Source organism: Vipera ursinii, assembly GCF_947247035.1.
Source record: "Vipera ursinii genome assembly, chromosome: 6".
Taxonomy (NCBI): Eukaryota; Metazoa; Chordata; class Lepidosauria; order Squamata; family Viperidae; genus Vipera; species Vipera ursinii.
In genome coordinates this window covers 58,721,710-58,743,426 of record NC_139515.1, presented here as the reverse complement: position 1 = coordinate 58,743,426, position 21,717 = coordinate 58,721,710, and the positions used below count along the sequence as shown (strand labels likewise).

Sequence of the window (21,717 nt, the reverse complement as noted above, 5' to 3'; positions counted from 1 at the left end):
CTGAGCAAATTCACAGTTAGCAGTAACAAGAATAGTATGTGTTGGTTTTACTCAGTGTTTCTCAACTTCAGCAAAATTAAGATGTGTGGACTTCAACTCCCCAGCTAGCAGCATTCCACTTATAATAAACATGCAGATTTAAGCCTTGCATTGCAGTCTCACCACTTACCAATTCTTTGAACTTGGAGCAGGAGGAAGTTGAACTTAAGGAGCTTATGGGAGATTGGATGATTGGATAACTACCAATAAAAAATTAAATTCCCGCATGTACTTCAAACTGGACAGTATTTAAGACACCTTTAACAGAAGTGAACATTTCTCTCTTATATCTTTCTGATCCATTGGAATAAATGGGTGCTCTTCATAAACCAGAATGAGTGGAATATTATATTTTTAGCTGTTGGTTATTGGATGTAATAAACAGTTGTCATGCCACTCCATCTTAGCCTATAGTGGAAGAGTTCTGAGCTGGGAATATGTTTATGGAGATTCTCAATGATCCATTCCAGATCATGATTGTCCCAAAGGTGCTTTTCAAAAGGGCAACTGGACTTTCTTGGTTTTTTTCCTTGAAAATGTTCAGTTATGAAAAAGAAAATGAAACATTTTCAAGGAAAAAAAACCAAGAAAGTCCAGTTGCCTTTTGGAAAACACCTTTGGGTTTGGAGTGGGAAGTATCTGAACAGGAGGTCATGATGTTGAATGACTTCCCTTCCTGCTAGATGCTGGAAACAACTTCTGTTTGGCTATGCATGACATTCATATGTGGAGTCTTCTCTTTAAACTCTGACCTTTGGACTGTCTAATAATATGGACCTAGCTCTTTAAAACTTGGACTGAATTTGAACTCTTCTTCTGAGTACTCCTGTTTCAAAACAAACTTTGCAGACAAGTCTTTGGCTTGTTTACATTTCTTTGCTTCATTGTTAGCTTTTCAGCCTTGAAGTAAAACTGATAATTTCCTGAAAAACCATGCATGCCAGTGAGACTGAAACTTGAGGCAGGGACTTATTACCTTCTTATAAAATACAACAAATGATATCTTTTCCCCATATCCCATCTCTTATCTATAAACAAATCCTTTAAAACATTGTCATTTCAGCCCCAATCAGCCATTAAGGGTTACCAAAGATAACAACATATCTAATTACACTTTGATCAAATAAGTCAACTTTATATTCCTTCCTTTTATTTTTAACAAACTTTATCTTGAAATAATGTGCTAAAATGTGGGTTTTTTCATATTTTTTTTCATTCCTTCAAGCCTCTTTTGCAAATCCAATATATGAAGTTGAGGTATATAGATTGAGGTGTTTTGGCCCTGGGCTTTGATTATGAGGTATATGTTAGATGTGTATATCTGGATATTTTCTTGAGGATATGAAGTCCAGGGAGAGAAGATTGCCCTCAGAAGTGTAGATGCCTTTCTAATTGTGGTTTTATTGTGAGGAGTCTGGTATTGTGATTTAATCTTGAAGGGGTTCCATTTTTCTGATGGGGGCAATGAGGTGTTCTTAATCATTTCCTTTATTTTGAGAATTGTCGGTAGATTAAAGGTGGTTTGGGAAATGTGTAAGCTGTCTAATGGGTGATTGAGATAGTATGAAGAATAAAGTTAAGAATCAGATTTGCTATCATTTTCTCACAGGCGCAACTATATGGAGCACTTGAGTGTGATCTCAAAATTTCTCCTTGTCTGGAGAGGAATTATAAAGAGCCAGTCAACTTGCTGGTTCTCCATTTTCCTGTAGTTGTTGGCTCCACTATACATATATAAACAGAATTTATAATGACTTTGGGGATACATATACAGATTCCCAGTTTTACTGCTTTAATGTTATTTCATGTTCTAAATATATTTTTTTTAAAAAATAAAGCAAAATATTTCTTATTTCTTATTTCTCACTCTCTCTTACTTTTTTTTAACAGTAATTCTCACATGTGGTACTCCAGATGATATCAAAATAGCCCTTGGGAATAAAGAGGTGGATAACAATATAGTTTTCATCCTAATAGATCTTCACAGGTACATATTTTATAAAACAAATAAAGAATAATAAAAGAAAACAATGGAATCTGAATAGAAATGTGTGTATTCCTTCAACTAAGATGCTACTCAGAACCCTCAAACTCTCCGGCTCTTAGATTGAGGAAGACAAATACCACCCATAAGGGTGAGAAGGGAATTTTATGTATATTCTATACCAAAGTAACTCTCAAATTAAACTTATTTTTAAGTTCTGTATAACCTATGCAAATGAATATTTGCTTTGCAACCAGTGAATTCCCTTATGGAGGGAGACAGAGTAATTTCTTCTCCACTCATGTCCAAGTTAGTAGCTTGTAAGCTCAAAGCCTGAGGGGATAGTACTTGTTTTAAAATCATGATTTCTTGCATGATTTGTTATGTACCCAGGGATGTAATGCTGTAGGCCAAAGATATGTACTTTAGGAAAAAATTCTCTACTAAAGTTCATTAGTAAAAGAGACTAGCAACACTCTTCCATCCAAAGCATAAATTGTGTTTATACACCAGAGGCTGCAATACTTAAAAAGGGGCCTACATGTGACTGCCCCCACCCCCCAGGTTTATGCAAAATATGCATGTAATCTGTGAGTTTAGGAATAGTGGTGATAAAGGTAATAAAGGCAGAACTACAAAGACAATGGCTTATTTGCAAACAAAGGCTGTGTGGAATAAAGATTACTGTTGTTATTTGAATTGCTACCTTTTTTGGCCTTGTTTCCCATAGCATTTCTCACTTTCAAGTATTATCAACATTCTTTTGCGTCTAAGCATTTCATGGTGTAACTGGCATTTTTACTGCTTCTCTAAGGAGATTCAGGAAAGGTGACTGGAAGGGGTGTGATCTGTCTATCTTGACTATCACCATTTTTCTTTTTCTGTACTGTTATGGTATTCCCCCCTCCCTTTGTTTATGGGTTTAAGGGGATAAGCAATGGAGTTCACATCCTTCACATAATTTATGTTCCTGCACATTAGGTTTTCTTAGGGTTTTGCTACTTATCTGAGATATGTTTATTAACAAAATGCAGTCTTTGTGTCCTGTGCAAGACTAGAAAGAAGGCAATTATAGCCTGAGAGCTTTTATCATCATGTTGTAAATCTTCTGATACTAGCTAAGGCCAAAATTTAGACAAAGAGCAGCAAATGCTTGGAGAGTTCAAAGAGAGGTTGCTAGCCTTATAAATTATGTTAGTACCACAAGAGTGCTAACTTGAAGATTTGAGGCTGGAAAACTGAATATAATAATTGAAAACTATATGTGGTTCAGTAATTAGAGAATTTAATTAAGCTGTGTTCCTAAGTCTTAGTTAGTTCTCCTAGAACTAAGGAGAAATTTCCTAATGGTGATCACGAACAATCAACCAGTGGAATGGCTTGCCTTCAGAAGTTGTGGGTGCCCCATCACTGGAGATTTTCAGGAAGAGACTGGACAGCCATTTGTCTGAAATGGTAGACTCTCCTGCTTGAGCAGGGAGTTGGACTAGATGACCTCCAAAGTTCCTTCCAACTCTGTTATGCTGTGTAGGAAATTAGGAAGCTGAGAGTCAAAGTATTTATAGTGACAATGGGCTTTGATTGTGAAGCATGTTAGATGTGCAAATTGAGGTGTTCCTGCCATGGGGAAGTGTGAAGTCCAAATGGACTTTGATCACAAGGTGCATGTTTGATATGCAGATCTTCCTAGAGGTGGAATTTTATGAGGGGGCCTGACATAGTATTGTCATTTAGGAGATTTCCTTTTCTTGAGGGGATTTTCCTTCCTGGTGAGACATGCTTTTGTCATCTTTAGCCTCCATAAGATGAAAAGCATTTTAGGCATCTCTATAACTTTGTTTAGAGGGACGTGGTGGCTCAGTGGGTTAGGATGCTGAGCTTGTCAATCAGAAGGTTGGCAGTTTAGCGGGTCGAATCCCGAGTGCCACATAACAGAGTGAGCTCCTGTTACTCGTCCCAGCTTCTGCCAACCTAGCAGTTTGAAAGCACGTAAAAATGCAAGTAGAAAAATAGGGACCACTATGGTGGGAAGGTAACAGCGTTCCGTGCGCCTTTGGCGTCTAGTCATGCCGGCCACATGACTATGGAGGCGTCCTTGGACAAGCGCTGGCTCTTCGGCTTTGAAACGGAGATAAGCACCGGCCCCTAGAGTTGGAAACGACTAGCACACATGTGCAGGGGAACCTTTACCTTTTTTATAACTTTGTTTATGACTTTTGCCTGTGAAAGGGATGACTCAGGTGGCAAGTTGGTATTTTTCTTTAAAATTTTTTTTATTGATTTTCTAATGTTACATTTATATCTTTGAAAAGCAATGTGGCGGCTGAGTTACAATAATTCAATTACATACAGATATCATTAGTACAAATCTCAAACTATTACAGTGAATATTTCCTCTCTTTTCCCTTTAATATATACTGTCTCATATTTAAGTTAATACACTTCTTATTCGGTCAATCAAATAAAAAATAACTTTCTTACATTCATCAATAGTTTTTAGTTTATATATATCTTAGTTGTTGTAACATTCAATCTTGTAGACAATCAATAACCTAGTGAATTTTTTCCAATTTTAATTTCCCATTAATATTTAAATTTAACATTTAATGTTTATCATTTCCAAGTTTTTAAATGATCCCAATTACCTTTGTCCCAATTCCTGTTGTTCAGGATACATATCTTATCTATTTAAGTTCTCACCATCTACATCCACAAATTAATAATACAATATAACATTCTTATTTTCTAATAATTTCTAAATATCTTAAATTTAGTAACCAAAATTTCTTTTATTTCAACATTTAATACTTTGTCTCTCTTCCTTTTTGTATCTGCAATCTCATATTTAAGCTAATAATTTTCATTCTTACCGCTACTTCAAGACTTATTTATTACATTCATCAATACGTTTTAGCTTATATATATCCTAATCACCTTTACATCACCTTTATAAGCAAGTCAGTATTCAAATTTAACTGTTAATATTTATACTTCTAAATTTTACATGACCAAGGTTTTCTTTATCTCCATTCATAACAATATCTTATATTCAAAGTACGGATCTTATCTATTTGAGTATATTCTATTTTAATTCTCATAAGTAGGTCAAAACCCCATTCCTCTTCAGTCTTATTGTAGCTTTCTTTCTTTGCCAAATCATCTTCCATGTCCGTGCTTTTGAGTTGTCCAACAAACCTCCTTGTATTGTTATATGTATTATTTGCCAGTGAAAAAACCATCCAGTTGCCATTTTTTTTGAGAGGATTAGCAGGTCTAGCAGGTCATCTCTTTAGTTTTCCATCTCAACGTAGTTGTCCTGAACTGTTTATCTTCTCTTTCACCTGTTCTTCTTTTTGATCCTCAGGTTCCTTCTGATTTTTATAGAAAGTCTTTTCCTCTTTCCATATTGTCAGTTTCTTTTCTGAGTTTTCCATTGTCTATTTTTGTTGGGCAGTTAAATCTTCTGTCATAATATTTAATTGTTCCACTTTTTCAGTTGTATTCTGTGTAGTTAATTTCTTGGTTGTAGTCAAAGTTTCAGTTTGCAGTAGGCTCTTATTTTGTCACCAGCTGTAAGGAGGGTTTGATAAATTGCTTTCAACATAGAAAGGATTTGTTCCTGATCTTCATCCATAGTCTGTTCCTGATCTTCTTCTGGGCTCTTCAGTAAAAATAGAAAGTAAAGAATAGAAAACAAAAAACCTTTTAGTCCACAAACTTTAGGAAATAAAATGATTTAGCAACTTATGTAGGTCAAAAAGAATAGTTAGGATTTAAGAGGGTAGATCTCACCCTGTCTCTTCCATGCTGCTTTAAAGTTGTCTGGTGGTAAGTGTGGCTTCAGCTGTCTGCAGCCTAGTGACGAGCCATATTGCTATGGCCGGTCTTTTGTTCGCTGGTTTGGAGGGTTGTGCCGGCTCTAGCGGGAGAGCTACCTCTTTCCCGCAATCCAGCGAGAGCCCCTTCTTGCTGGTTGCCTCTACAGGGCAACTTTCGACCCTTTTTAGGGTACCCCAGCAATGCGAAACTGGACAAGGAAGACGAAGCTCATCTTCCAAGCATCCATGGTGGCTGCATCTGCAAGTTGGTATTTTTCTTCTGACAGAAGTAATCTAGTACACCTATGGCAGGGATTGAGAGAACATTCTTGCTACTCCCAAGAAAGCTTATTTGATTCATTTGGTGCATTTAGGCATCCCTAGGTTTTTTCTGTAAATGAACCTTGATTTTCTTTGGAGGCTCCAGTAGGAGTATAGCTATCATATAGTTGACTGAAGAATGGTACATGGTTTCTATCTGATATGATCTCCTATTCCACCAAATGGACAGTTTTTTGAGGGGCATATAGTGTATGTTACAGTGAGATAGGAAGGACACATCCACCTAGCCAGTGAGATCATCCCTTGTGGACAATGGGGTGAGAGATGTCTTAAGCAAATGGTTCTTGCATCTTACTGAGGGATCAAATTGATTAAAAACTAAATAGTAATATTAGTAGCAGTAGAAGAAAAAATATTTCTTGAACAATTCTGTCCAGCCCAGGGACAGATTTTTGGGTTCAAGAGCATCAATCTGAGATGAGAAAGAGAGAGGCTGAATTAGAGGATAATTATTTGACTACCTGGAGAGCAAAAGCAATAAGCCAGAAATCCCTGAGTTTGGCAAAAGTCCCAGAGGTAGAGGGAATGCCAAGAGAAAAAAGGGAAGTCCCAGAAAGTAAGACTTCTTAAAAAGGGTGAGCCAGAGATAAAACAAACCTCACCACAAAAATATGTGTTATATTTGTGGTATTTACTTCCATGAGAGCTGGATGCAGCTCTGTTACACAGTATAATGGTGCCTAAAATAGTCAGGAATAGAATAGTGTAACAGTAAGATAGATAAGATAACCTTTATTGTCATTTTAGTGTGGGCACACTGGCACATATTAAAAATGAAATAATGTTGTCTGTTCTCAACAGTGTACACATACATAACATACATATAAACATGATACATATATATGTATATAACTACACCCTTACATATACATACATATAAATATTAATCACTGTTCATCTTGAATACATAGCAGAAAGAGTATAAAGTGGTATAACAGACTAAATATTAACATTAAAATTCCAAGGCAGATCTCTCCCACTCCCCCACCCCCACCCCATCCCTTTCCTTCCAAAACAGAAGAAATTGCAAAGCTGGCAGTTAGTGATAATATGAAAAAAAGGTAGGATGAAGAGAAATTCTAAATGTTTCCTTTATCACCACCATCAAGAACTAAGAACTAAGGCAAAACTCTTTAAGTGAGGAATGGCCAAGAGCCCATAATGCGACTGTGGTGGTCCAGAAAAAATATATAACACATATAGTTCAAGAATGTCACCTCAGGAAATTTCAAGACACCTGGGACAATCTCATTGCAGCCACCTCAGAAGCAATTAAATGGTTAGCTTCCTTAGATTCAGTGACTGCATGACGTCTATAGATGCCATACACCAAATAAATAAATAGCCATCAAGAATCACTGCCGGCAGTGTTTCTGATTCTGATCCAACAGATCCCAGGAACAGCATCAGAGCTCTCTATCCAGAAGAACACAGTGATAGGAACAGCTAAAATACTGCATGCAACCCTTTAACTCCCAGGCTTCTGGTAGAGGACTTGAGTCTGAGGGAAACACATACCATCCATAGGGGTATGAATTACAATTATAATTGTATAGATACATATTTTTAAAATATGTATGTATATATGGACACACATGTACACCCACACCCACACGCATACCTACATGCATGCACACACAAACACACTTTATTTGACATGTGTCTGGAATTCAGGAATGTCGACTAGCAAAGGAAAAAAGAACTATGGCTCACTCCTCTGCGTCTATTTGTGCTGTGGTGCCATGATTATTGTTTTCATGCTGGATGATGACATACTGACTTGAGAAGGCTGTCAGTCAGTCACTTTGCCTGTCATGCCCTACATATATTTAATAAGAAAAACATAATTGACAGTTACTTGCAACGGGCAATACAGGTGGGATATAGCTTAGCAAAGGGGATAGCATGTTTCATGCTGGTGTAGTTTTCTGTCGCCTCAAGGAAGAATGGAGAATACTTCAACTCAGTAGTGAGGAAATGCTCATTTCATACACGATGTTACAATTGTTTTACCAGATCTTTTGGCATGGGATATACATTCAATCTGCTTGCAAGACTGACAGCAATTTTGACAGGAAATACAAATCTGCATCAAAAAATGAAGATTTATTTATCATCTTTGTTACTGTTACTTAGCACTCATATAGAGTTCAGTGAGTTGGGATCTTAATATTATTTCAACATTCTGTGTAATTTCCCTATAACGTAGACCAGTACTGATAAGAGATGGAGGAAGCTAAGGCTAATGGATAGGTAACTCTGTGCCTGTGTTTCAAACAGGAACATCTGGACATGTTCTCATTTTCTTAAGTGATCTATGTACAATGTACAGATGATAGATCACAATATATCACTATACTTCCTCTTTAACTGCCTTGAAATGCTAAAATAGAAAGATAAGCATTTGACGAGTTGTAAAACATGGCTGATATATTGCATTTAAGCTATTTCCTTCCTTTATATAAACACATGATTTTATGAGCCTTTTATTATGCACTCATGCTAACTCACACCATATATTAAATCAATTCAATAAGGCTTTCACATGGGGTAGAAAAGTTTTGTGTTGCAAAAATATTTTTTATGATTTCCACATTTAAAACAGACAATAAGTAAAAAAAGTATATTACAAAACCAGTGTTTGTATTTTATTTCAAATATTTACTGAAATGATCTCCCATCCCTAATATTTTTTATAAATTTCTTGCTGTTTTCCACACTTCATAAATATTTATAATGTTAAACATTTATTGTATTGTTATGTTTGTATTTTAATTTTTTTAATGTTAAACATTTCTTATGGTGCTGCAACAGCTCTTGGATATAAGAAGTGACATGAAAATAGTTTTAATTAATTACTTAATATGTTTCAATTAAAATATTACAACAAAAACAAATTACAACAAAAATGAAATCATGAAAAATTATTTCTCTGATATTGAAAATTGGAAATGATAATAGGTTGGGAAACTGTTAAGATAAGGTGTGCTATGTGAAACACTATGATATTTTACCACTAGATACAGTACACTACTCTTTTCATACGTAGGGATTTTTGCTGGAAAGTTCATGTTTAAAAATATCTTTTCTTGAGATGCTCTGACAGACCAGATGCAGGCAGAATGATCGCAGTTTATGCTCCCTGTTTGAAGGGACTAACATTTCAATGACACAATGAAGAAACATGGGACTATTGTATGGTATGCATGACACTTTTTGTTTGAAAGTATCCTTGCACGTTCAGGTAAAATCCTATGATATTTCACTTGCTTCAGTACTGAACAAACAATACATATAGATTCCATTTTGATTTATTAAATTCTGATTTATTTATATCACATGTATATGAGCTAAAGATTGTTTCTACCAAGTTTTTAAAACTTCTACTTTGATAAATGATTGATATTTTACTAGAGAAACTGTCTGTGGTGGCTGAATAATGTCTGACTGTTATTCTTCTTGCTACTTATTACACATGGGTATTTGTGATTTTTTTCCCCCAGTAACATTTCTTATGAAAATAGTCCCTCACCTAGTTACATGCGGAATGTCCTTGTTCTGACTCTGGCACCAAAAAATTACAGCTCAATTTTAAATCATAACGGGACTCTCATGGATCCTGAGAAGATCGCTTTGGTAACTCTTTTATTTGCATTCTCGATACAAGAGCTTTTTTGTCTTGCTTCATGGGCTTAATGGCCAAACTACATCTACCAGCTGCAGTCCAGTTGCTTTGAACATTGCTAGTGCTGTTGAATCTGTTCTTCAGTTTCCACTACAACTTTCTTTGCCAATTATCATCCAATTCTGTATAAGTTCCTCTCCTAAAATTGCCCACCTTGTCCAATATTTAGCATGTTGTACAAGATTATACTCACATAATCCATATAATTTTCTGGAAGAGGACAAGGTTTATTAATTTAAGTAGTTCATTTACTTGGGATTTTTTTTTTCAAATGAGCGTCAGAGGGGAGAAGGGAGGCATCAATAACTACAAATGTAGGCATGTTCATCCATATACACAAAATATTTATATATAATTCTGAATAAAACTTGAAGGTTAAAAGCAAAAAAAAAAAAGCAGTACCAAAATAATGAGTCATTTGCAGCCCTAACAATATGGAGAAAAACACATCCCTAAATAAATAAAAATACACCATATACTACTTTTCATCCAAGATTGGAATTTAACTCTCCTGTTACTGCTTCTAGCTGAAAAATGACATCATTGTGGGCTACTTGGATGCTGTTTTACTCTTTGGACATGCTTTGAAAGTCCTTATGTCCAGACAAGAATCAGTTTATCCTGTTGATTTTCTTGGCCAATTCCGGAATATCACATTTCAAGGTAATTAATTACATGTCTTGTTTCTTTTAGATTATTATGGATGGCCTATGCAAGCCTCTTAAAATTAGTAAATGTTTTAGAACTGTAACTCTTATGATTCTTGGTTAACTTTCTAAGAATTGCAATCCATAACTATCTATAGGGATATTGGTAGTGTGCTAAATTTGTACCAAAAATAGAATTTATGAAGAGGTTTCTTAAAATTACCTTACAAATAATGAGGATGAAACATTTTAACAATACAGGATAAAAGAAACACTTTTTCAAAAATAATTTGATTATATTTCTGATGTTTTTTTAAAACTTTTGAACATGTAGACAAAAAAACCCAAACAAACTAATAAGTAGTAAATGGGGGAAAAGTAAAGAAATCAAAGAAAAACCAAAGTATAAAAAAAGAAAAAAAAACTATGTTCATTTTTTTCCATTTTTACACAAAAAGTCCATAATAGGCTTCCAGTCAACCATAAATATAGATAATGTTTTCTCTAATCTAGGAGACTAATTTATCAATTCCAGCAAAATCTATCTTCACTAACCATTCCTCCATAGTAGGTAGTGTTAAATCTTTCAATCTCTATGCATACATAATCTCATTGCTGTGTTTGTGTATTGAAATAAACTTCCATTGCTCTTTTCTAGCTGCATGTCGATTAATCCTAAAAGGAAACGTTTTGACTTCAATTGAATATTAATCTTTAAAATCCTCTGTATGTATCTCGATCCATTTTTATAACTACAAATAGTGATAGTTATCTTTCTGCTATTCATTGTTCTATGATTTGATTTTTAAATTTGCCATAATAATTTTCCAATAGGTCCTGTTAAATCAACCATTTATCTGCCATCCAGTTCAAATTGTCAAAGGCATTCTATGCTTCTAACTAATTTGATTATAACTTACTACTAGTTTAATTAATTTACTATATAGTAAATTAAATGTCACTTGTTGGCTGAAACTTACAAGTAATATGGTTTTTTTTCCTTAGGTATTTTAGGTCCTCGAATTGTGGATGAATATGGAGATATTGATGTCAATTTCAGTATTCTCTACACATCGACAGATAATTATGAAGTGAGTACAGTCTTATTGTGAAAATATACTTTCAGTAAGAATTAATCAACCAAAACCAATCACTGACCATATGTTCAATCACTGGGAGAAGATAATTCTGTAGGTGTCCAGGTACTGAATCATGTAAGCAGCTCTTGCAGTATTGGTGTTATGGGGGGGAGGGTGTTGTGTACTCTTCAAGCACAGCCCCATATAGAGTGAATTGCACTAGTTCAATCAAGAGATACCCAAAAGTATGAATGCTATAAACAGGGCTCCTGATACAGAAATGTTCCAACGGTACACAAATTAGTGGAGGTGTATATCAGAAGAGGCTATTCATCTTACAATCTATATGAGCTGTGGTGGTGCAGTGGTTAGAGTGCAGTACTGCAGGCTTCTTCTGCAGACTGCTGGCTGCCTGCAGTTTGGCAGTTTGATTCTCACCGGCACAAGGTTGACTCAGCCTTCCATCCTTCCGAGGTTGGTAAAATGAGGATCCAGGGGCAATATGTTGACTCTGTAAACAGAGATGGCTGTAAAGCACTGTGAAGCAGTATATAAGTCTAAGTGCTATTGCTATATTTATTTTTATCCTTATATATAAGGATATTAAAGATTGGATAGTCCTTTACCCATGAGTATTTGGACTTTGTAATAGCCTTGTAGGACCCCTGGAGTCTCTCCTTTAATTATTGCCAGAATTTGGTAGCATGAATGTAGAAATATTAAAATTTGTCACCAACGTTAGAAATTAAAAAAACTCGTCCCAGCTTCTGCCAACCTAGCAGTTCGAAAGCACGTAAAAATGCAAGTAGAAAAATAGGGACCACTACGGTGGGAAGGTAACAGCATTCCGTGCGCCTTTGGCGTCTAGTCATGCCGGCCACATGACCATGGAGATGTCCTCGGACAAGCGCTGGCTCTTTGGCTTTGAAATGGAGATGAGCACCGGCCCCTAGAGTTGGAAACGATTAGCATGCATGTGCGGGGGAACCTTTACCTTTACCTTTTAAGTACTTATATTTGGAAACATTAGTTAAAAGCCTATGTTAATTACAATTTTCATTTAATCCGAACAAAAACATCAGACACTACATCAAGATAAATACATTAGTTAGCAGATATATGTTATGCAGGATTTTTGCCCATTGTACCTGGAGAGCCAGGGGTTAAATCTGCAAACTTCTGCATAAAAAAACACATGCTTTATTACTTAGCCAGAGTTCATCCAGACAGGTCCCAACAACAACAATTCTATTCTCACTTTGTAATAAAGCCGAATAGTAAATTAAACCATAGCTTAAAATTGATATACTATTTAGAGTAATTTGAAGCAGGTAACTATTGTTGCCTGATTAAAATGAAATGGGGAATGTAGAGTTTTCCTTTTATTGTTTCTGTTGTGCCTTTGAGTGGCTGCCTCGACACATCTATGCAGTTTTCTTGGCAATGTTTTCAAAAGTGGTTCGCCATTGCCTCCTTCCTAGGAGTTTTCCTGGTTTACTGGAATTCAGGTAAACGAAATCAAAGGGGGTTGGTCCTTAAGCAAAAGACTCTCTTATGCTTTGATTTAATAATTTACAAAAGAGCTCAATATGAGATATGTGGGATACAGAAAGGAGACTGAAAAGATCAAAGAAGGTGACTGAGAAAATTACTTTTAATCACTAGTAAACCATGTGAAAGAAGCATCAGAGTAAAACCTCCCTCTCTTTTCTTCTTCCAGTTTAAAAGCCTCCTGTGGTTTGACACAAATCTGAACAAAACTGTTGTGAAGACAGACAAACCTTCATTCATCTGGAATAAAAACATGCTGCCTACTGATATTCCTAGCAGTGGTGAGCCAATCTAATTCTTGAGAAGAATAGCTACAGATGGAATCAGTCATTTGCAATTGCCATAATTTATAATGTGTTTTGGAAATGTATGCATCTCTTTGAGCCACTTCTGAATACTATCTTGTTGAAAATGTTTCAGTCCCTTTTGCCTAGGTAACAATTCCTGCATACAAGTAGTCTTTCTTTAGTATCTGCCTCATTTAGCAACCATTTGCAGCTACAATGGTGATGAAAAAGTAATTGTGACTAATCCTCTCATTTACAACCTTTGCAGGTCTGTAAAGCAAGGGAAAGCTGAAGTAAGAACAGTTGCAGGGTCATTAACTGCTTTGCTTAATGACCAAGTTGCCAGTCACAGTTGTGGCCACTAAACAAAAACTACCTGCATTTCAAACAAGGTTATGTTCCTTATACTCTACTGCAGGGTTGTCAAACTTGCAATGTCACGTGATGTGTCACGACATATCGTGAGTTTTTTTTCCATTGCTGGCAATGGGGTGGGCGCGCGGACTAACAGTTTGACACCCCTGCTCTACTGTATGGAATACAAGCAGGAATCAATTCTTTTTGGTTTTCTGAATTACTTTTTTGTTATTTTTCTCCTATAGTCTCAAACCAACTATAAAAATGCAAAACAAGAATAGCTAAAATTGATCCAAAAAGACATAATTACAGTATTCTGTTGATTTGCAAAACTGCCTCTGGCTTGTTCAACAAATCACAGTTAAAAACAAACAAGGGCTTATTTTTATATGAGAACAAGGTCAATGAAATGTGCATCAATAGGACAGATAATAAATGACTTAGATATGTAGGTATATCCTCATAAAAATGGCTTTTTCCTATTTTGAATGCCAACCTCAGTTCCAAAGCAATTTATTATAAATCAAATATAAATATAAAATCAAACACAAAACATCATAGAGGATTTACCATACCCACAGAACCATAGAATATTTTCAGGCATTGTAATGATTTATTTGGTTAACCTGTAAGTATCCTCTTTCTCCATGATCAAGAGCTCATTGCAGTTGGCTTATTCCTGGATGGAGAAATAATTTTCCTGTGTTCGCCAATCCTTTCTTTATCTTCCCAGGTTGAAGAAAAACCTACTTATTAAATAAAGAGTTGTTGCTATGGAGACACTATGGTTGACCTTGAGAAATAAGTTTGAAAGGTTAGGATGCTTACATGACCAAATATTATCCAGTCTATGAGATCTAGAAAGAGTATTTTGAACTGGAAATTAATTTTCAGATGCTCAAGATACAGGAAACCACACAGATAATGTCTCTGATTTAAAATTTGGTTCAGCATCTCTTGCTGTGTATATTTTATAGCTTTTCAAACTTGGAACTGATATTGTAGAATCTTTTAATATAATGTATCTATTTGTCTGTTTTGCCCCAATTTCTAATTAAAGCCATTCCAGCACTTTATAGAATGTTAAATATTATTCTTAAATGTTATTCTTAAAAGCTAGTATACATTTTGTGAATAGATACACACAGTATATTCCGAAAATTCTAAATGTGCCCCCAACTGGAAAGTATTATGGACTCCTCACCATAACCACGACTGCTGCAGCACAACAAATGGTCATTTTGGGGTATGCTGCCTACCATGGAATATCAGTCAAGGCTGACATTCACTACTTAGCATAATTTTGAGTCATATTATCTAGTGTTAGAAGAAAATGGATCCTGATCTGTTCAATAACTCCCAAAACAGGTAAGGAATGAATGTGCAGAGTTTATAAAATTTTATATAGTCTTCCCTATTTTCCTAACCGCAGATGATTGCAATATCCTAGAATGGTTCTCAAAATTAGGTGACCCAGAGGGAATGATACAAACACACATGCCGTGACCCCCAACTCCCTGCCACCTCTCTAAATGTCAACAGTAGGAGGAGTAACTGCTAGTCTTCCCCACATGACAATTCTCCAGTTGTGTTAGGCTCATATAGCTGGAGGCCAGCAGATTATTAAAAAGCTCACAGAGGACTTAATAAGCAGAAACCTACTTAATTAGCTCAGGAAGATATCAAAATTGCATCGAGGTGGGTGGGGATTTTCCAATTCTTTGTTTGAACCTTGATTCTTGTTACACTTTCATCTTGTATGCTATAATTTCCATTAGGTATGGAAAAGTCCTCTCATTTCCCATACCAGCTTTTATTGTCAAGACAGATCTATAGTATTTAATGCATCCTTTCTGGGAAAAATATGTTATATCAATAAATGCCAAGATTCTGATAAGTATGGGGCATTTTGGATGCAGTCTGAGAACAGAGTGTGAATATGTTACCCAGCTTTCAAACTGTTACGTAGTTTCAGTATAATACTATTTTTTTTTAAAAAAAACTTGTTCAGAAAAGCATTCCAAAAGGATTTCTGATATATATTTCCTAAGGTATAGTACCAATAAAATGTTCTATCTATAGCCAAATTATATTGTGCCATTGTATTGCTATTCTGTCTCTCACTGCATTGCTTAAAGCATTTTTCTGGAAAAAAAAGTTTTATTTAAACAGCTGTAAGATTCAGTGAAGAAAATAAAAGAAAAACCTAAAAACATAATATGTTCTTTGTTGCCGTATATAATTCATTTTCCGATTTGATCAGAAATTCACAAAACTAATATTATAATAATGCCTGCTATAAAATATTCTGGTTACATCTTAAATTGGTAAGAAAATCAGGTGGGAAGGCAACCAGATTTTTCCCATTGGAATAATTGTAGCCACTTGGGGGCAGCAGCATACCAGAAATATACAGCCTTGCTACTCTATATTCTAAATGTGAGTTTGTAATTTTATTTAAAATGTGCTTAGAGTTATTTAGCTCCCTGTCATTAAGCTTAGGGTTCAGGGCAGGCAAGATTCTAGTAATCTGCCAAGTACATATGCTTGTTAAGTGCTCTATTTATTGGTGACCTAACATCCTGCTTTTCTGATAGGAACAGCCAGCCCAGATGTTCTGACAAGTTTGTTGTCACAGAATTAAGAAAATAAGGCTGATCTGTAGTAGAAAAAGTAGATGACTTGGATAGATGCATCCAACCAAAATAAGTAAATATCAAGAGCTGTCAAAATAGTACTAAATGCAAAAACTCCCAAAAGAATCTAGCATAGAATCATTAGATTGTAGTGTCAAGAGTGATCCATTCCTCCCTTTCTCAAAACTAGAATAAGCAGGGATTGTTTTTGTCATAGAACGCTCAGAAGGGAGTTCCAGCACCTTTTTTGGATGGAACCTTATAGGGTACGCAAGGCGGGTTGTATGACACGTGTAAGTTCCGGCACCTTTTTCTTTTACAAAAGAGCACTGGGAATAAGTAACTAGAGGTAGGCCTTCCTAGAGTCTTGGTTATTGAACAAAGCTGTCTTTATGTGAAACATCACATGGCCACTTCACTCAGTAACCTTGATCCCAGCACTGCCAGTGTCAGTTTGAAGTCCTCTCAAGAATTGTTAAGACAGAGAATGGATTCTGAGGTAGTGAGTCCAGGGGTGCAGGAATGGAGAGACAAGGAGAGCAACTCCAGGCAGGCTGAAATTCAAGCAGGCACAGAGCTAAAATCCTCCTCTCCCTTTCCATACTGGTGGAGCAGCTTTGGGGTGTCTGGAGAAAAGGCACAGAGCTCAAATCCTTTTCTCCCTGCAGATCCATCCCTATGGAGCAGCTCTGGGGAGGGGAGCAGGGAGAAAAGGATTTTGGCTCCTTGTTTGGGTCTTGTTTTAGAAAACTATGATTAAAACAAGACTGACATAATATCATGTGAAAAATCAACCTAGCAATCATTTAGGGTAGACATTAGGACCAAACCAAACCATTTAAGGCAAAATATGTACGTGGCTACAAATCCAGGACTCCTGTTAGGCCAAACTTTTTTTTTCCTGACAAAGTATCAGTTTGAGAGTTTTCTTCCTAAATCTCTGATAGTGAGATATTGATGCTAACTTCTTAGAGGGCTGGATTCATTACAGTACCTTCAAAATAGTGGCTCAAAAAAGGCTGTTGTGTAAAATTTACTATTTTGTTGTAAAAACTGTGTACAGTAATACAAGTTTATTTTATTATACTTTGTTTTATCTCTTAAACTGCTTCTTAAGGATCTTGGTTTACCCATTCCTCTTTTTATAGGTCCCCACATCCTGACCATAGCTGTTTTCACACTTACTGCAACTGTGGTACTAGTTCTGATCATTGCTTTGCTGGTGTTGAGGTATGGTTGTTTACACTGTTCTCCTTGGGCTAAAAATAGGGAATTTGTAATCCAACATATCTGGTCACCTTAGACTGGGAAGGCCAGCATCAGCCTACAAATACCTTCAGCTTCTTTCAAGTCTTCCTTCTGGAAAAAAAATCCTCAGCATAAATATCTTACACTGCATAAATCCCATCAGTCTTTTTTTGGACAAGATTCAAATTTATAATTGCTACTCACTTGTCTTTTATTATTTTTACTGTTATAATGTATAATAAAAAGAAAACAAAAGGAAAAGTACAATAAAATTCTCATCAAACATAAAGCAAGAAAAATAAACTTCAGTCAAAATAGCAAAAATAATTTATCTTTTTAACTGCAGCTATGACTCAGTTTTTAAATAATATATTAAAACTCCCCCTCCCCCAAATTATATCACCATGTTTTTTCATTTGTTTGATAAAGGGCTAATTCAAAGGCTCAGTATGAATACAGGTAGTCCTCAAGTTACGACCATAATGGAGCATGCCCATTAGTGTTGAAAGTCAGAACAATGTTAAATGAACTGCCTAAACTAACAACTAACCATCCCTGCTCTTCCCAGTGCATTCATTAAATTAATACATGGGTTGTTAAGTGGAGCTTAAGGTTGAATAGATCCAGGAAAGCCTTTCTCAGGCACATGCTTCAGGCCTCTCAAGGCCTCACCCAGCCTGTATGCAGGCCCACTACACAGCTGATTATCTTGCCAGCGAGAAACAACAGGGAAGGAAAACATTGGGCACACCGGCCTTTCTTAATTCTTTTTTTTTAAAAAAAGTTTTATTGGTTTTTCAGTTAAAATCTACATATTTAGAAAGCATCACGATGACTGGGTACTCAGAGATTCAGTAACAGATTTTTCAGTACATAATTCAGGTTACATTATCAAAACATCCTTCTCAATTTCCCTTAACATTTCATACAACCAGTTTAAACTAATAAATTTCTAGAAATAACATGGTCAGTTGAAAAATTTGTCAATTCAATTTCATTGAAATATATCTATGTCCTGTTATTAAAGTTTACCTAATTTTAATTATTTTATTCAAATTTAGCCTTTAACATCCCAAATAATATTCACAACCCAAATTTTCCTTATTTCATTACAGCAAAAACTATAGCTTCTAACATGTACACAGTGGTTAAGTAGCTATGTTCTACCTAATAAACATCGTCTGTTTCACATCCTAATACATCACACGTTACTGACAGGACCACAGCCTATGTTTATCAATCTACAACTATTTATACACAACCAGATTCTTTTTTAAATTTTAGTTAATTCTTAAATAGAATAATCAAATGTCTTTTAACATCAAAAGTGGGATCTATAAGCCAAATTTCCATTATATCAGTGCACAAATTATAATGTATAAAATGAGCCTAATAGATCATAAACACATTCTAGTTCTATCTCATAAACATTTTCTATTTTAGATCCTGATAGATCACTGATTACTAAAAGGATAACCTTTAATGGTTCTCTAAGAACTCACTTTTAAAATCTAACTCTGGCTTTCTTTTTTTGCCAATCAGCTTTCCAAACCAAGGCCTTTGAATTGCCAGATAGGTCTCCCTTCGCTCCAATACATATTATTTGAATCGAAGGAGGCCATCTAGCCATCAAAGATCCACAAAACCCAAACCATTTGTAATCATTATGTTGTTGCCCAGTTAGTTCTAGTCTCTGTATTTGCTCTAAAAACTTTATCTTCAGTTCAGTCTGGATTCCTCTTCTGTCTGGGTTTATCTGCTTTAAGTAAAAAGTCTTATCCAATTTTGTGCTTTCAGAAAACTGTCTTTGTTGATCTTCCATGTCCTCTATGTTAGCATCACTATCTTGTACATAGTATACTTCTAAAGTTATAGGCTCTTTTGATGGAGTCAAAAGTTGAATATTAAGTTTTCCCATAGTTTGTTGTTGGTCCTTAAGGTTATTTGCCATAGTGATAGTTCCTTGTACTTTTAGAGTTGTCAGTTCTTTGGATAGTTGTTGCTTATATTCCTCTGTCTCAATAGTAATATCTTCCAATTTTGTTATATTCTGAAGTATAAATTCTTTAGTTGCAGTCTGGGTTTCAATTTGTGACTTAAGGTTGGCATGTAAATTATTAAACCTGGAGATAGACATCTCAGTGACTCTGTAGATTGTTTCAAGTATGAGATTATAATCAAGCAAGGTTTGTGGCTGATCCTTCTCCATTTTGTAATAATTATAAATAGTCCTTGGTGGAGGCTATGTTTCATACAAAAATCAGTAAGAGTCCACCTCCACAAGTCTAAGCCAAATTCATCTCCAGCTGTTTCAGGTTTTTATCTTAATGCCAAGGTCAGTCCAAAAGGTAAGCAAGCTTGTTTGCCAATAGTATTCACTAGGTATCCCCATAATACTTCAAATCCTTTTCAGACAGTATCTTTTTATTTATTTCTTCTTTTTTGTCCCCTTTTTTAGACTAATAGGTAGAATAGTCCATTTCTGTAATTATAGGAAATTTGGGCCAAAAGTAGAAAGGCAGTAAGTCCAATAAATCAGTACAATTAAGTAGGAGGCTTTTTCCTTTCTCTCCCAATGTAGACAAAGACCACTTTTAAGGAGTGTGGGGGGAAAAATCCCTTCCCTCTCTCCTGACAGGGGGAAGCAAATTCAAGAAGGTTTTGACAGGGAAAGTAGACAATTAGGAAAACAAGAAGGCAATTGTCACCCAGTTTTCAAGTGCTTTCAAGTGCTTTATTGTGCTTTTGGCTTTGGCAGGAAAAGGCTAAATGATGGGCCATGGGAGTGGCCGATCCTTTCTTCTTCAGTTCGGAGAGTAGCTCCAAGCCGATCGCAGGGCCGCCGCCCTTCTACCGCCGACTGGAGAGACCTCTCTCCCACTCATCGCCCCTCCAGGGCAACTTTCGACCCCTTTACAGGGGCCCCCCGATGAAGAAATCCAGGCGACATGAGGAGCAGTTCCCTCGCGTGTCTGGGAGCACCGAAAGTCCAGAACCGGAAGCCCGGCCTTTCTTAATTCTGACCCTGGCCTTCCTCCTGTCAAGGTGCCCTGCCTTCCTGGGACAAAAAAGAACCAGTTGCCTGACTTTTCAGATATTTCTGCACCATCAGATGGCTACCAATCAGCTGGCCATTGGGAGGCTGCAAAGCTTTCCTGCCACTCTAGGCTTTGGAAAGCTAGCCCTTGCATAAAAGGGGGCTTCAGGATAAGGTTCCCAAAACCTGCTTAATCTCCTCCTTCCCCCTCCCCCCCAGCCATATTTCTTCAATTAAAAAAAACAACAAAAAGCTGGGAGGGGCAGACTTGTTGATCTCCCCTCTCCCATCCCAATTAGGTGTTAAAACTAATCTTTCCCTCTGCTCTTCAACCTCTGTCCCTTTTAAAACTGATCTTGGCTTCAGGCTGAAGAGTGGAGGAACTAACGCAAGGAAGGAAATAAAATCTTTCTGCAGCTTTTTCCCCTGTACTAAAGAAAAAAAAAGTCATCTCCAAAAGTTGTGCAACAAAATAGAGGATGCTGGGCCTTTACAAGCTTTAGCTATACATCTGACTGCCCGGACTCTATAGCTAAAGCTTGCAAAGACCCAGCATTCTCCATTTGGACTTGTTGATCTTTCTCCCCTCCCCCCCTCCCCAATTAGGTGATATGTTGTATGTATGTCTAAATGTGTTAAAAAGTTAACACAACTTTATCTTTCTAAAATTCCACATTCTAATACTTTCAGAATTCCTTCTATAATTCTTCTTCTAAATTTTCAGGAAGTACAGAAGAGCCAATCAATTGCGGCAAAAGAGATGGTCCCATATTCCACCTGAGAAGATATTACCATTGAATACTAACGAGTCAAATCATGTTAGTCTGAAGGTAGGAAGTGACAACTATGTCTGGCAAAAGTTTCTCACCACAGAATATGAACATTCTTCACAATGATACATCAGATAATGTCATTCTGACATTATAAAGTCTTCTGTTCTACAATAAGGCTAATTGCTCAGTTTATTATATGTGCGTTAACAGTTTTCTCATGATTGTATAAAGCAT

The 21,717-nt window shown here is 36.1% G+C and overlaps 1 protein-coding gene across 1 annotated transcript in view; it reads left to right on the top strand.

Moving 5' to 3' along the window:
- Positions 1–21,717, top strand: part of GUCY2C (guanylate cyclase 2C) — a gene marked incomplete at its 5' end in the record, with an annotated part of 81,281 nt that overhangs the window by 16,248 nt on the left and 43,316 nt on the right. Inside the window, 7 exons of the mRNA XM_083365362.1 lie at positions 1,930–2,026; positions 9,687–9,819; positions 10,396–10,531; positions 11,521–11,606; positions 13,315–13,426; positions 17,574–17,655; positions 21,435–21,540. Coding sequence (XP_083221488.1) covers positions 1,930–2,026; positions 9,687–9,819; positions 10,396–10,531; positions 11,521–11,606; positions 13,315–13,426; positions 17,574–17,655; positions 21,435–21,540 — 752 coding nt within the window. The remainder of the gene's footprint in view (positions 1–1,929; positions 2,027–9,686; positions 9,820–10,395; positions 10,532–11,520; positions 11,607–13,314; positions 13,427–17,573; positions 17,656–21,434; positions 21,541–21,717) is intronic.